This window comes from Leucopleurus acutus, assembly GCF_964270905.1.
Source record: "Leucopleurus acutus genome assembly, chromosome: 12".
NCBI classification, from domain to species: domain Eukaryota; kingdom Metazoa; phylum Chordata; class Mammalia; order Artiodactyla; family Delphinidae; genus Leucopleurus; species Leucopleurus acutus.
This window is the reverse complement of record NC_139154.1, coordinates 17,687,635-17,700,827: the sequence shown is the minus strand read 5'-3', so window position 1 is coordinate 17,700,827 and position 13,193 is coordinate 17,687,635. Positions and strand designations below refer to the sequence as shown.

General features: G+C 46.2%; 1 protein-coding gene across 1 annotated transcript in view; it reads left to right on the top strand.

Moving 5' to 3' along the window:
- The window catches only part of FAM178B (family with sequence similarity 178 member B), a gene marked incomplete at its 3' end in the record, with an annotated part of 80,787 nt that overhangs the window by 18,562 nt on the left and 49,032 nt on the right, over window positions 1-13,193 (top strand). The window contains exon 6 of the mRNA XM_082852105.1: window positions 425-509. Within this exon, the coding sequence (XP_082708231.1) occupies window positions 425-509 (85 nt within the window). The remainder of the gene's footprint in view (window positions 1-424; window positions 510-13,193) is intronic.

Here is a 13,193-nt window from a genome sequence, read left to right as displayed (position 1 = left end):
GTGAGGGCCTCGCAGAGGGGCCGCACTTTATCTTGTACAGCTGACGGTAGTCGGTGCCGCTGAGCTCTTTCTCTTCCCTACACCGGTTCCTGCCCTGGAGGGGCGTGGCTGTGACCCCAGGGAGTGAGGGGCAGACGGACCAAGACTCCCACACAAGGAGGTGGACAGAGTAGGAGATTTCAAGTCACATAGACCTGGGATTGAGTCCTGGCTTTTCTGCTTCGTTGCTCTGTGACCCTGGGGAAGTTGCTTGACCTCTCTGAGCTTGGTTTCTTCATCTGTAAAGCAGCAATAATGACAATATCCTTCTACTGTGTGGATTTGTGAGGATTAAATGGGACTTATTTAATATGGCGTAATAAAGGTTTCTGCTATTACTCCATAGGAATGACCCAGCTAACCTGTTTTTTCCTTCTCCTCCTAGCTGCTGACATGGCCTCCAGAAACTTCTTTGGGAGCCTTTGGTCTCCTGTGGGACCTCAGCGTGGATGGGCTCTTCCGTCCATCTGGTCAGTACCTCGGGTGCAGGGCAGCAGCTGGCGTGCTGGGTACCCAAGCTCGAGAGCCTACATAGTACTCAGCTCTCAGCCCCGCACCGCCCCAGCCCAGTGTGTGGGAGAGGTGCTAGTGGGGATGTTGCATCACCGGGACACGGAGACATCGGGCCATCTTTGGCTCTGGCTCCTGCGTTAGTAAAAAGCTGAGCCAACAGGCTCCCCAGCACCTTCTCTGGCCTCAGCTCCGTGTCACCAGGGCCAAGTCCAGGCTGACTTCACAGACTTAGGATCCTGGAACAGTCTGGGAGCTGGGTTCTCTGGATTTACGAGGACAGCTTGCCTCCAGCTTCTTCCTGAGAGCCCCAGTTTGCTTGGGTGGGTTCCAGGAACATCTGCATCAAATCAGGGAAGCTCTTTGGGTTGGAGTCACCAAGGGGGAGGGCCCTGAAGCTGTGCCCCTACCCGCAGCCCTCCCCAGCTCCTAGGGCATCAGCGGAGCCCCTAAGTTTGGACTGGGCTGGAGTGAGAGCTTCGAGTCTGTACCTTGGTCCTGACATGTAAGGGATACACTTAAGTTATTTTTATTTGTTTTTTTTTTTTAGTTTATTTACTTATTTTTGGCTGCGTTGGGTCTTCGTTGCTGCACACGGGCTTTCTCTAGTTGCAGCGAGCGGGGGCTACTCTTCGTTGCGGTGCGCGGGCTTCTCATTGCGGTGGCTTCTCTTGTTGCGGAGCACGGGCTCTAGGTGCGAGGGCTTCAGTAGTGGCACGTGGGCTCTAGAGCACAGGCTCAGTAGTTGTGGCGCACTGGCTTAGTTGCTCGGAGGCATGTGGGATCTTCCCAGACCAGAGCTCGAACCCGTGTCCCCTGCATTGGCAGGCGGATTCTTAACCACTGCGCCACCAGGGAAGTACCTGAGTCATTTTTACCCTTTCAGATGTTCAGAGTTCCACAGAAGCAATTAGTTTCCCCTTCTGTGGCTGCACCCTTACCGGGCTGTCATCATTTGGTGCCTGAACCTAGACACTTTGGCACCAAAAAATATCATGTAACCGATTGAAAGGTGCTTAGGGCAGACAGCGAGAGGGATCCACAGGTTTCCAGACCGCGCCCTTGCCCACCAGCTGCAGTCTGCCCACCCTCCCGCTAAAACATGGAAGCACGTAGCTCTGAAGGCCAAGGTTATAGACCCATGATGCACCATTAACCCCCCACCACCACCACCGGCAAGCAGCCCTTTGAATTTCTACTTTTGTGCCTCCCCTCCAGGCGTTGGCTGAGCTGGGGGCCATCTGTCACATTAGAGCATTCCAGACTCCTCCCACTCCCCCCTCCCCCGCCCCTGCCCCTACGCCTGGGACCCTCTAACTGAGGTCCTCTGAATAGCGCCAGTCTCGGCCTCCTCTCCCTTTGCATAACCTCTGCCCCTGCAGCCTGGGCTGCCCTTTCGCACCTCTGTGGCAGGCCTGCCCTTTGGGGAACAGAGGCCTCCCTTGTCCCACTCTTCTCCTGCGCGAGGTGGTCTGTGTCTCCTCCCGCTGAGGCAGAGGGGACGTCCCACTCTTCTTTGCTTCTTGCCACATTGTCCCTGATTCGCCCTCCACTGGGATGGGGTGGACCCGGGAACGGGCCCTTGAGTTCAGCTCTGGTAGCCTCATTCCACTGCAGAGCGGTTCTCCTGGCATTAAGGTGGGGGCGGGGGCGGGGGGGGGGAGGATGTCTCTTTCCCTCCCGTTGGAATAGAGACTGGGCCACAGAATGCTGTGCCCAAGGTCAGGATCTTGATTGGTTTGGGCAAAGGCAAAGGCCTGGTTCGCAAAAGAAGGGAAAACGGGGACTGTTTGTACCCCCGTGTTCACAGCAGCATTACTCACAACACCCAAATGGCGGAAGGGACCCAAATCCCAGTCGTCCACTGACGCCTGAATGGATAAGCAAAATGTGGTCTATACATGCAGTGGAGTATTATTCAGCCTTAAAAAGAAAGGTAATTCTGGGACTTCCCTGGTGGCCCAGTGGTTAAGGCTTCGCCTTCCAATGCAGTGGGTGTGGGTTCCATTCCTGGTCAGGGAGCCAGGATCCCACACGCTTGGCAGACAAAAAACCAAAACATAAAACAGAAGCAACATTGTAACAAATTAAATGAAACATTTAAAAATGATCCACATTCAAAAAATCTTTGAAAAAAAAGGGAAGGAAATTCTGTCACATGTTACAACGTGGATGAACCTTGAGGACATTATGCTAAGTGAAATAAGCCAGCCACAAAAAGATAAATACTGTAGGATTTCTCTTATATGAAGTACCTAGAGTAGTCAAATTCATAGAGACAGAAAGTAGAATGGTGGTTGCCAGGGGCTAGGGGAGGGGGAATGGGGGGTTAGCTGTTCATGGGTACAGCGTTTCAGTTTGGGATGATGAAAAAGTTCTGGAAATGGGTAGTGGTGATGATGAACAATGTGAAAGTACTTAACACTGCTGAACTGTACACTTAAAAATGGTTAAGATGAAAAAAAATGGTTAAGATGGCAACTTCTACGTTATGTGTTTTTTACATAAGTTTTAAAAAGTAAAGGCCAAGCCGAGAGTCAAGAGCCAGGTGCCAGGAGAGAATCTACCAAAAGCTGGAACTGGAAATCAACTGCTAGTTCAGGGAGCATTTGTATGGTTAAATTAGATCCAGGATTGATGCAAAAGGAAGTCATGTTTCTCAGATTTGTCAACGACTTGAGGTGCTCTGAGTGTCCTTGTCCTCTGTGGGGCACTGCCCTCTGGGGCAGAACTGTGGGGGTTTGGATCTGTGATTGGTATGTGAGTTTTCAAGTTGCCTGGCCTTTCTCTTTTGTAAAATGGGGGAGACTTTCAGGTGTGTAAATTTCCATCTTTTTCTGGAATATGTAGCTGACCAGAGGTTCTTCCCAGATTATCCCGGGAAAGGTCTTACACAATCGCCTTCATCGCAGCATGCTTCCTGAGTAAGGGGAGAGCCCGGGTGGGGCCGGCTCTCTGGCAGGGCCTGGGATCCAGGCTTCAGAGTTGACCGTCATGGGTGTGCTCCGGGCGACTGGGGCTAAGGGCTGAGAGCCCAGCGTTTGCTGGAGGATTGGAGTAAGGTGGGAATTGTTTTCCTGGTTTAAGAAGATGGTTCCTGCCCTCAGGGGGCTGATAGGTGGGAGGGGATTAAGTGTCCAATTACAATAGGAGATAGAGAGGAGGCAGAGGCAGAACTTCGGGGAAACTACTTCTAGTTAGATGGGGGAGGCAGGAATTGGGAAGTGCTTTGTAGAAGAGGGAGCGGTTGATTCATCTCTCAAAAGACGTGTAGGGCAGGGATTGCAAACGCGGTTGCAGTGGGGACCTAGTGAGATCGGTGACTGGAGAGCTCCTGGCCTGTCTAAAGAGGCTGGCTGGTTCCGTTTTGCCAGATCTGTCCATTTTCAAGAGACGCTATGTTTTAGTTGGGATGTACTTGGACTCGTAAGTAACAGATGTCCAATTAAGAACAGTTTATCATCTCACATGACAAGAAATCCAGAAGCAGGTTGTTCCATGGTATGTTCAACAGATTTGCATCACCAGGGCTCTGGCTCAGCTTGTGTCTCCCTTTCCACTACTCCCCCTGAAGGCTGCAGAATGGCTTCTGTAGCTCCAGGCATCATGTTCTCACAAGACAGCAGTGTTCAAGGCAGAAAGGATAAATAAGGGTGAGGGATAAGAGATCATTGCTTCTTATATATTTTTCTCTCTTTTTATCAGGACATTCTTTCCATTTTGTTTCGTTAGACAGAACTGGATCACAGGCTCTAGAAGACCCCTTCTAACTGCCGGTACCCTTTGAATACCGTGGCTTTGTCTAAAGAAATTTTCAGCCTCATGAATCCTATACCTCCCGGGTAGAATCCAGGAGACTCTTTTTTTTCCAGCCTCCTTTCAAATATTTGAATTTTTAGTTTTGGAATTTCCATTGAGTCCTTTATTGTTTTTTCATAGTTTCTGTTTCTCTATTGGGATTTCTTATTTGTTCATATTCAACGTGAGCATATTCTCATTTGCCATCTTGAGCACAGTCATAATAGCTGCTTTAAATCTTTGTCATTCTAACATCTGGAGCATCTAATTCACTACATGGAAAATTAAGTATGAAAGGGAACATTGAGAAATGAGTCAAGAAATCATACCAAGTAAATACCAGGGCTCTTTGTCCTAGATCTCTCGGATATTTTCCAGAACGGTTCACGGAGAACCGCCTGCTGCTTGCGGCCTGGCTTCCCTACCTAACCTAGAACACTCGCGGGATGTGCAGGTGAGGTGTCCTGGCGTTCAAGCTTCAGGAGCTTTAAGGTCAATCGGTTTTTGACATTTAATAAAACTGTTTTTTCTGCTCAAACAGCCAGAGCCTGTTTCTGTTGCTGTGGCTCTCCACCATGAGCTGATGTGCTTCCTCCACTGGGGTGGACCCACTTGCCCTGAGCAGACACCAGGATGAAACGAGCGTTCCCTTCCCAGGGAGGAGGGGGAGCATGGCTCTTGGATAGGCAGCCAGCAGAGTCTGTTGTAGCCAGAATACGGATGTTTATGTGAAATCTCCTGTTGGTAACTAATGCTGTTAGGAAACAAAACCCAAAAACGCCCCACTGTGAACCCATCTGCAGACTATTTGACTGTAGATAGAATAGAATATAGTTCTACTGGTTTGCAGCCCTGGGCATAGCCCTGGCTGTGGAGAGATTCGGGGGAAGCCGGGAGCAGCGAGAGTGGGGCTTCCTTTAAGGGGCTGAGTAGGAGATAAGACTGGACGTTTCGGGCCAGATCTTGGAGGACAGTGGGGGCCATTACAGGTGTAGTGAAGCTTCATTAATATTTGGCAAGACCAGGACAGATTGTTGTTGTCGTTGTTATTTAGATATAATTCATGTACCATATAATTCACCCTTTTAAAGTGTATGATTCAGTATGATTCACAGAGCTGTTCAACCACTATCTAATTCTGAAACATTTTCATCACCCGCAAAAAGAAACCTCAGACCTCAGCAGTCACTGCCCACTCCCCACTCCTCCCAGCCCCCTGGCAACCTCTAATCGACCTTCTGTCTCAGTGGACTTGCTTATTCTGGACATTTCATGTAAATGAAATGAGACAATATGTGACCTTTTGTGTCTGCTTCTTTTACTTAGCATAATGTTTTCAAGGTTCATGCATGTCGTAGCATTCCTTTTTACGGCCAAATAATATTGCATTTTATGGCTGTACCACATTATATCCATTCGTCAGTTGATGGGCACTTGGGTCGTTTCCACTTTTTGGCCCTCGTGAGTAACGCTACTGTGAACATTCGCACACAAGTGTTCACGGGGACATACGTTTTTAGTTCTCACTGGTATATGCTTAGGAGTGGAATTGCTGGGTAATACGGTGGCTCTATGTTTAGCCTTTTGAAGGACTGCCAAACTATTTCCTGAAGTGGCTGCGTCATGTTACATTCCCACCAGCCATGTCTGAGGGTTCCAATTTCTCCACATCCTTGCCAACATCTGTTATTGTCCATCTCTTGATAATAGTCATACTAGTGGGTGTGAAGTGATATCTCCTTGTGGGTTTGGGTTTGCATTTCTCTAATGACTAAGCATGTTGAGCACCTGTTCCTGTGCTTGTTGGCCATTTGTATATCTTCTTTGAGGAAGTATCTATTCAAATGCTTTGCTCATTTTGTGATTGGATTGTTTGTATTTTTTTGTTGAGCTGCAGTTCTTTTATATACTCTGGATATTAGACCCTTACCAGATGTGTGAGTTGCAAATGTTTTCTCCCATTTTGTGGGTTATCTTTCCATTCTCTTGACCGGTGGCCTTTGATGCACAGAAGTTTTTAATTTTGATAAAGTCTAATTTAGCTGTTGTTTTCTATTGTTGCCTATACTTTGATGTCAAGCAAGACACCACTGCCTAGTCCAAGGTCATGAAGATGTTCCCTTATGTTTGTTTGTTTGTTTTTTATTTAGTTTATTCATTTATTTTGGCTACATTGGGTGTTTGTTGCTGCGCGCGGGCTTTCTCTAGTTGTGGCGAGCGGGGGCTACTCTTTTTTGCGGTGCGCATGCTTCTCATTGCGGTGGCTTCTCTTGCTGCGGAGCACGGGCTCTAGGTGTGCGGACTTCAGTAGTTGTGGCTCACGGGCTCTAGGGTGCAGGCTCAGTAGTTGCGGCGCACGGGCTTAGTTGCTCCGTGGCATGTGGGATCTTCCTGGACCAGGTCTTAAACCCATGTCCCCTGCATTGGCAGGCAGATTCTTAACCATTGCACCACCATGGAAGTCCCTCCTTTATGTTTTATTCTGAGAATTCTATAGTTTTAGCGTTTCCATTTAGGTCTTCGATCCATTTTGAGTTGATTTTTGTATATGGTGCAAGATAGGGGTACAGCTTCAGTCTTTTGCATGTGGATGTCCACTTGTCCCAGGACCATTTGTTGAAAGACTATTCTTTCCCACAGTGAGTTATCTTGGCACCCTTGTGGAAAATCAGTTGACCATGGATGTACGAGTTTATTTCTGGACTCTCAGTTCTATTCCATTGATATATATGTGTGTGCGTGTGCGTGTGTGTGTGTGTGTGTACACACACACACATATTTGTCCTTATGCCAGTACTGCAAATTCTTGATTATGGTAGCTTGTAGTAAGTTTTGAAATTGGGAAGTGTGAGTTCTCCAACTTTGCTCTTTTCAAAATTGTTTTGGCTATCCTGGGTCTCTTGTATTTCCATATAAATTTTAGGATTGGCTTATTAGTCTCTTCAAAAATGACAGCTGGGCTTTCAATAGTGATTGTGTTGAATCTGTAAGTGACTTTGAGTGTTACTGCCATCTTAATAATATTGAATCTTCTAATCCATGAGCAGGAGATATCTGTCCGTTTATTTAGATCTTCTTTAATTTCTTTCAAGAATGTTTTGTGGTTTTCAGTGTACAAGTCTTACACTTCTTTTGTTAAATTTATTCCTAATTATTTTATTCTTTTTGATACTATCGTAAGTGGAATTCTTTTCTTCGTTTTCTTTCCAGATCATTCCTTGCTAGTGTGTAGGCATACAACAGATTTTTGTGTATTGACCTTGTATCCTGCAACCTTGCTGAACTCGTTTATTAGCTCTAATAGTTTTTGTTTTGTTTTTTTTTTATGGCAGAGTTTGGTTTTGAAAGCAAACATATTCTTGTGCAACTAATTGCTTGCGAGAAATGACCTCATGTTTCTCTAACAAACATGTTTTGGCTGTGCTGGTGTAGGACTGGCCAGTAACTCAGTGCCAAACATACTGACTAGGCAGCAGTGCCTGGAGAAGAGCGGCTCCATCAGTGAGATCGAAATACTTTGGAAGAGAAGTAAAACAGGTGTAGCTCCTTTCCCGCTAGTTTCCAAGACAATGTTCCTTCTGACCTACTCATTCCATTCCCTGCCAGCTTCTATGATAGTTGTGTAGGAAAGGGAGAATATAACAGAATAAAAGACCCTGGCCAGTACATTCTTCGGATGTTTTTTAAGTGGGCGAGAAATTTAGCTCTCAGAACAAATCCGTTTTGTTTTCATGAGCAGTGTCTTTGGACACTTTGTCCTTCCTCAGTTGGTCACCATGCTTTTCCCTTTGTCCCCAGAGCTCCAGGGTCGTAATTTCTCTTGGGCGAGCCCCGTTTTGTGGGTGGCTTTCCTTTCTGTCATTGCTTGCTTGCATCCTCTCTCCTCCCTCTTCTCAACCTTCCTTCCTTCCTCCCTCCCAGATAATATCTATAAGGTAGCTGCTTGTAAAAAGAATGACACAAACCAAAAGATGACCAATAAACTCACTAGCCAATGGAACCTGGTTTTATTTTTTCAAAAGTGCCCTACGTACCAAGTGCTGAAAATTCAAATACAAGAGAAAGGTGCAAAGTGAAAAGCGAACGCCTCCCTCCCTGCCCACTCCCCACGGCCCCTTCCTCTCCCCAAGTGCTCCTTATTAACAGTTTCTCGTGATGATTTCCAGGAACAGAATTAATGCACAATCCACATAATATATGTTTTGATATTTACAGGTTGTATTTACAGCATCTTTCTTCCGTCCTTTCGGTATTCATCTGAAATTGCCTCCAGTGGAGAGTTTCTCTTCTAAGAGTTTCCCAGCTCTCTCCCTGGGTGTCAGGAGAGGCCACAGCCCACACAGCACAAGTTGGACAGGGTTTCCTCCAGAGTCGAGGGGTCCTGGAGGTAGATGAACCCCCAGGGTGTGAAAAGAAAACATTAACATTTTAACTCATCTTTTTAAAAACAGTTTTGTTGAGGCATAATTGACATACATGAACCTATACACATTTAACGTGTACAGCTTATACACGAAACACAGGTATATACCCATAAAACTGTCACCACATCAAAAAATTATATCCGTTGTCCCCTGCCCTCCACGTTTTCTTGTGTCTCTTTGTAATTAATTCATCTCTCTCCCCTTTTGTCTCTAAGAAACCACCCATCTACTTCTTGTCACTCCGGATTAGTTTGCATTTTCTGTAATTTTATATAAATGGAACCATGCAGTAGGTGCTCTTTTTTTTTTTTCTGGTCTGGCTTCTTTCAGTTACTTTGAAATTCACACGTGCTATTGTGTGTATCCATAGTTTATCCCTTTCAATAGCCGGGTGGTATTCTGTTGCGGGGCAGTACCACAGTTTGTTCATCCAAGTCAAGGCTTGGTGGACATTTCGGTTGTTTTCAGTTTGGGGGCTATTAAAATAAAGCTGCTATAAACATTGTTATGCAAGTCCTTGTGGGGAGGTCCCTTAGGGTAAACATCTACAAGTGGATAGGCTGGGTCATACGATAAATGTGTGTTTAGGTTGTTAAGACATTGCCAAACTATTTTTCTCTAAGTGGTCATACCATCTCCACCAGCAGTGAGGGGGAGTTCCAGTTGCTCCACATCTTCCCTACCACTTGGTATAGCCAGTCTTTTTAAGAAGTATGTGGCGGTAGCTCATTGTTTTAATTTGCATTTCCCTAAAACCTGATGATCTTTGCATAGGCTTATTTGCCATCTGTGTATCTTCTTTTTTTTTTTTAATAAATTTATTTTATTTATTTATTTATTTTTGGCTGCCCTGGGTCTTTGTTGCTGCGCGTGGGCTTTAGTTGCAGCTAGTGGGGGCTACTTTTTGTTGCGGTGCACGGGCTTCTCATTGCAGTGGCTTCTCTTGTTGCGGAGCACGGGCTCTAGGCGTGCGGGCTTCAGTAGCTGTGGCTCGCAGGCTCTAGAGCGCAGGCTCAGCAGTTGTGGTGCACAGGCTCAGTTGCTCCGCAGCACGTGGGATCCTTCCGGACCGGGGCACGAACCCGCCTCCCCTGCATCGGCAGGCGGACTCCCAACCACTGCGCCACCAGGGAAGCCCATAAATATTGTATTTTTTGATGCTATTGTAAATGGAATTGTTTTCTTAATTTCATTTTCAAATTAATTTCTAGTGTACGATATACACTTGATTTTTGCAGATTGGCCTTGTATCCTACAATCTTAATAAACTTGTGCTTTGCTGATAATTTTTATCAGGAATGTATATTGGATTTTGAGATGGTTATATGGTTTTTCTTCTTTAGTCTCTTAATATGGGGAATTACACTGACTGATTTTCGAATGTTTATTCCTTCATCCTTGCATTCTGGAATAAATCCTATTTGGTTATAATATATTAATTTTTTATGTATTGTTGGATTCAGCTTGGTAAATTTTTGCTGAGAACTCTTACATTTATGTGCATGAAGGATATTTGTCTGTACTTTTCTCTTTCTGGTTCTGGTATCAGAGTACTGCTGGTTTCATAGAATATGTTAAGAAGTATTCCCTCCTCCTCAATTTTCTGGAAGAGTTTGTGTAGAACTGGTATTATTTCTTCCTTAAATGTTTGGTAAAATTAGCCAGTGAAGCCATCTGAGCTTTGTTTCATGTGGGAAGATTTCAAACTACAAATCTGATTTTTAAAAATATATATATGTTTGTTTATGATATCTGTTTCCTCTTAAGTAAGCTTTGTTAGTTTGTGTCCATTCATCTTGTCAAATTTATTGATATAGACTTTTTCATAATATTCTCTTATTATCCTTTTTAAAAATTTATTTATATTTTATTTTTGGCTGTATTAGGTGCGTGGGCTTCAGTAGTTGTGGCTCGTGGGCTCTAGAGCGCAGGCTCAGTAGTTGTGGCACGTGGGCTTAGTTGCTCCGAGACGTGGGATCTTCCCCGACCAGGGCTTGAACCCGTGTCCCCTGCACTGGCAGACAGATTCTTAACCACTGAGCCACCAGGGAAGTCCTTATTATCCTTTTAATGTCTGTTGAATCAGTGATGATGGTCTCTTTCTCATTCTGATATTGGTAATTTGTGTTTCTCTCTACTTCCTGATCAGTCAGGTCACAGGTTTATCAACTTTATTGATCTTCTCAAAGAACTAGCTTTTGGTTTCGTTTATTTTCCTTAGTTTTTTGTTTCTATTTCACTGATTTCTGCTCTTACCTTTATTTCCTTTCTTCTGCTTGTTTTGAGTTTGATTTGCTTCCCTCCCCATCGCTCCCCCCCACCCAGTTTAAGTTGGAAACTTAGATCACTGTAGCTCATGTTAAGTTCTCTTTTTAATATGTTATATCACATACATAACATATTAGTATCACTGTGCAATTACATAGCTTATAAATGTGTATTTGTTGGAGGTATAACTTAAAAAATTTTGATGACAGATATGTACCATCAAAAAAGTTTGAAGACCAGCAGACCTAAATGAGAAGGAAATCCAAAAAAGAGGGGATATATGTATTTGTAGAGCTGATTCCCTTTGCTGTACAGTATAAACTGACACAATATTGTAAAGCAACTATACTCCAGTTAAAAAAAAAAAAGTTTGGAGACCAGCAAAAGCATTCTTCGATTGGAGCTCTGGGCAGACTCATTATTAGAAATTCGGAGCAGCCACATATCATGGGAACACAGGGCTGCATGATTGGTGATGGCGTGTAGGATGGGGTGGATGGAGTGGAGTCAGGGTGTCCGACAGTCACTCCCTTGGCAAAACCCTGCAGCAGCATTGGAGTGGCATCAGGACGCAGGTGGAACTGGGCAGTCAGATGCCCAGTTCTCACCTGAGGGGCCAGCACTGTGCACCGAGGATTGTTTTCAGTTAGCAGCAATTGTGTATGTGAAACACCTGGTGTACAGGGGCCACTCAAAATGATAGCTGTTATCAGAACAAAAATGTACTGCTTTATAAATCGGAGATCATTAGAGAAACTGAAGGAACTAAGCAGCACAGATGTTCTAAACACTGTCTGTACCTCTTCTTCATTTTTGTAGTTCTGTTTTGGCCGTTTATCTCTCAGCCTGTTCTCAGCTGGTTGGTTTTTGTTTTTCTTTTTGTTTCCTCGCGTGGTCTTCAAGCAGTCAGAAACCCCTTAGTTCTGTAAGATCCGGTTGACGCTCTCTACTCTTCGCAGTCTTACGAGGAGTTGTCCTCCCTTCACCTGATCTGTCTCCCATGGTGGGCGGGGCAGTCTCCAGCTGGAGTGGCAGGAAGCAATCCATCCAGAGCCCCTGGAGCCTCCCGGACTGGAGGCCCAGCCTGTGGACAGTGGCCCCTCAGGGCTCCACATGGCCTTGTTACTCGTGGATCACACACGCGCAAGGAGCACTTACGTGCCAGGCTCAGGGCCCACTCTGCGCTCATGTGTGGGTGCCCTTCACTTCTGAACTTCACAGGGCAGGTGCCTCTGTCCCCAGGCCCCAAGAGTCAGGCCGGGGTCCAGCTCTGCCGCCCCAGCGCCCCGGTGCTGTGAGAGTGTCGTGTGGACCCACATGGGCAGGAAGACACGTTGAGGACCACCCGGGAGATCCCCACCCGGCACCAGCTTCCTCGGAACTGGGAACTGTCGTTGGCTCAGCACGGCCCCTCCAGAGCCCTCAACAGGAACACGACGATAACAGTAATTCAGCTTCGTAATTGATCCGCATTTTTGAAACATGTTATTGTCTGTGGTGATGATAAAAGTAGTTTCATTAAGAATAATAGCTAACATTTCTAGAGAGCTCGTGCCAGGCACTGGGCCCAGGGCTTGGCCAGTCTCATTCAGTCACCACAACCGTCCAACAAGTAGATACTATTATTTTCCCATTTTTACGGGTAATTAGGGGCTGGAAAGCCTGGGCTTCCTGCTCTCTGTGCGGAGTGCACAGTCTCCTGTGTGGCCAGCCTGGCCCCCCAGCCCAGCTCATTTCATCTTTTTCTCTGTCTTGCTCTCTGTGCTCCGGCCTCACTGACCTTCTTTCCCCCACCCCCATCTGTCCTCCTGCTGCAGGGCCTTTGCATGTGCCGGTTTCTCCACCCAGGATCTCTCTTCCCTCCTCCCAGCAACTCCCTGGCTTTTGCCTTCTTCACTCCACCTCTTCCTTGGGCTCACACGGCCTCTCTAGCATTGCCTCCCGAGGCAGGTCTGCACTGCCCCCCTCTCCCACCCCCCATCCAGCCCCCACTTCCTCTACTCCCACTATCCCTTTCCCACTCTTCGTGGCTCTGGTTATAGCTGATGGGTGGATTCTTCGATTCATATTGTCTCTCCCGATGGGCTGTGAGCCCCAGAGCTCAGGGACCATGTCTTTGCTCGTTTTTGTTTTAGCCTTCACTTGCGTCCCTGG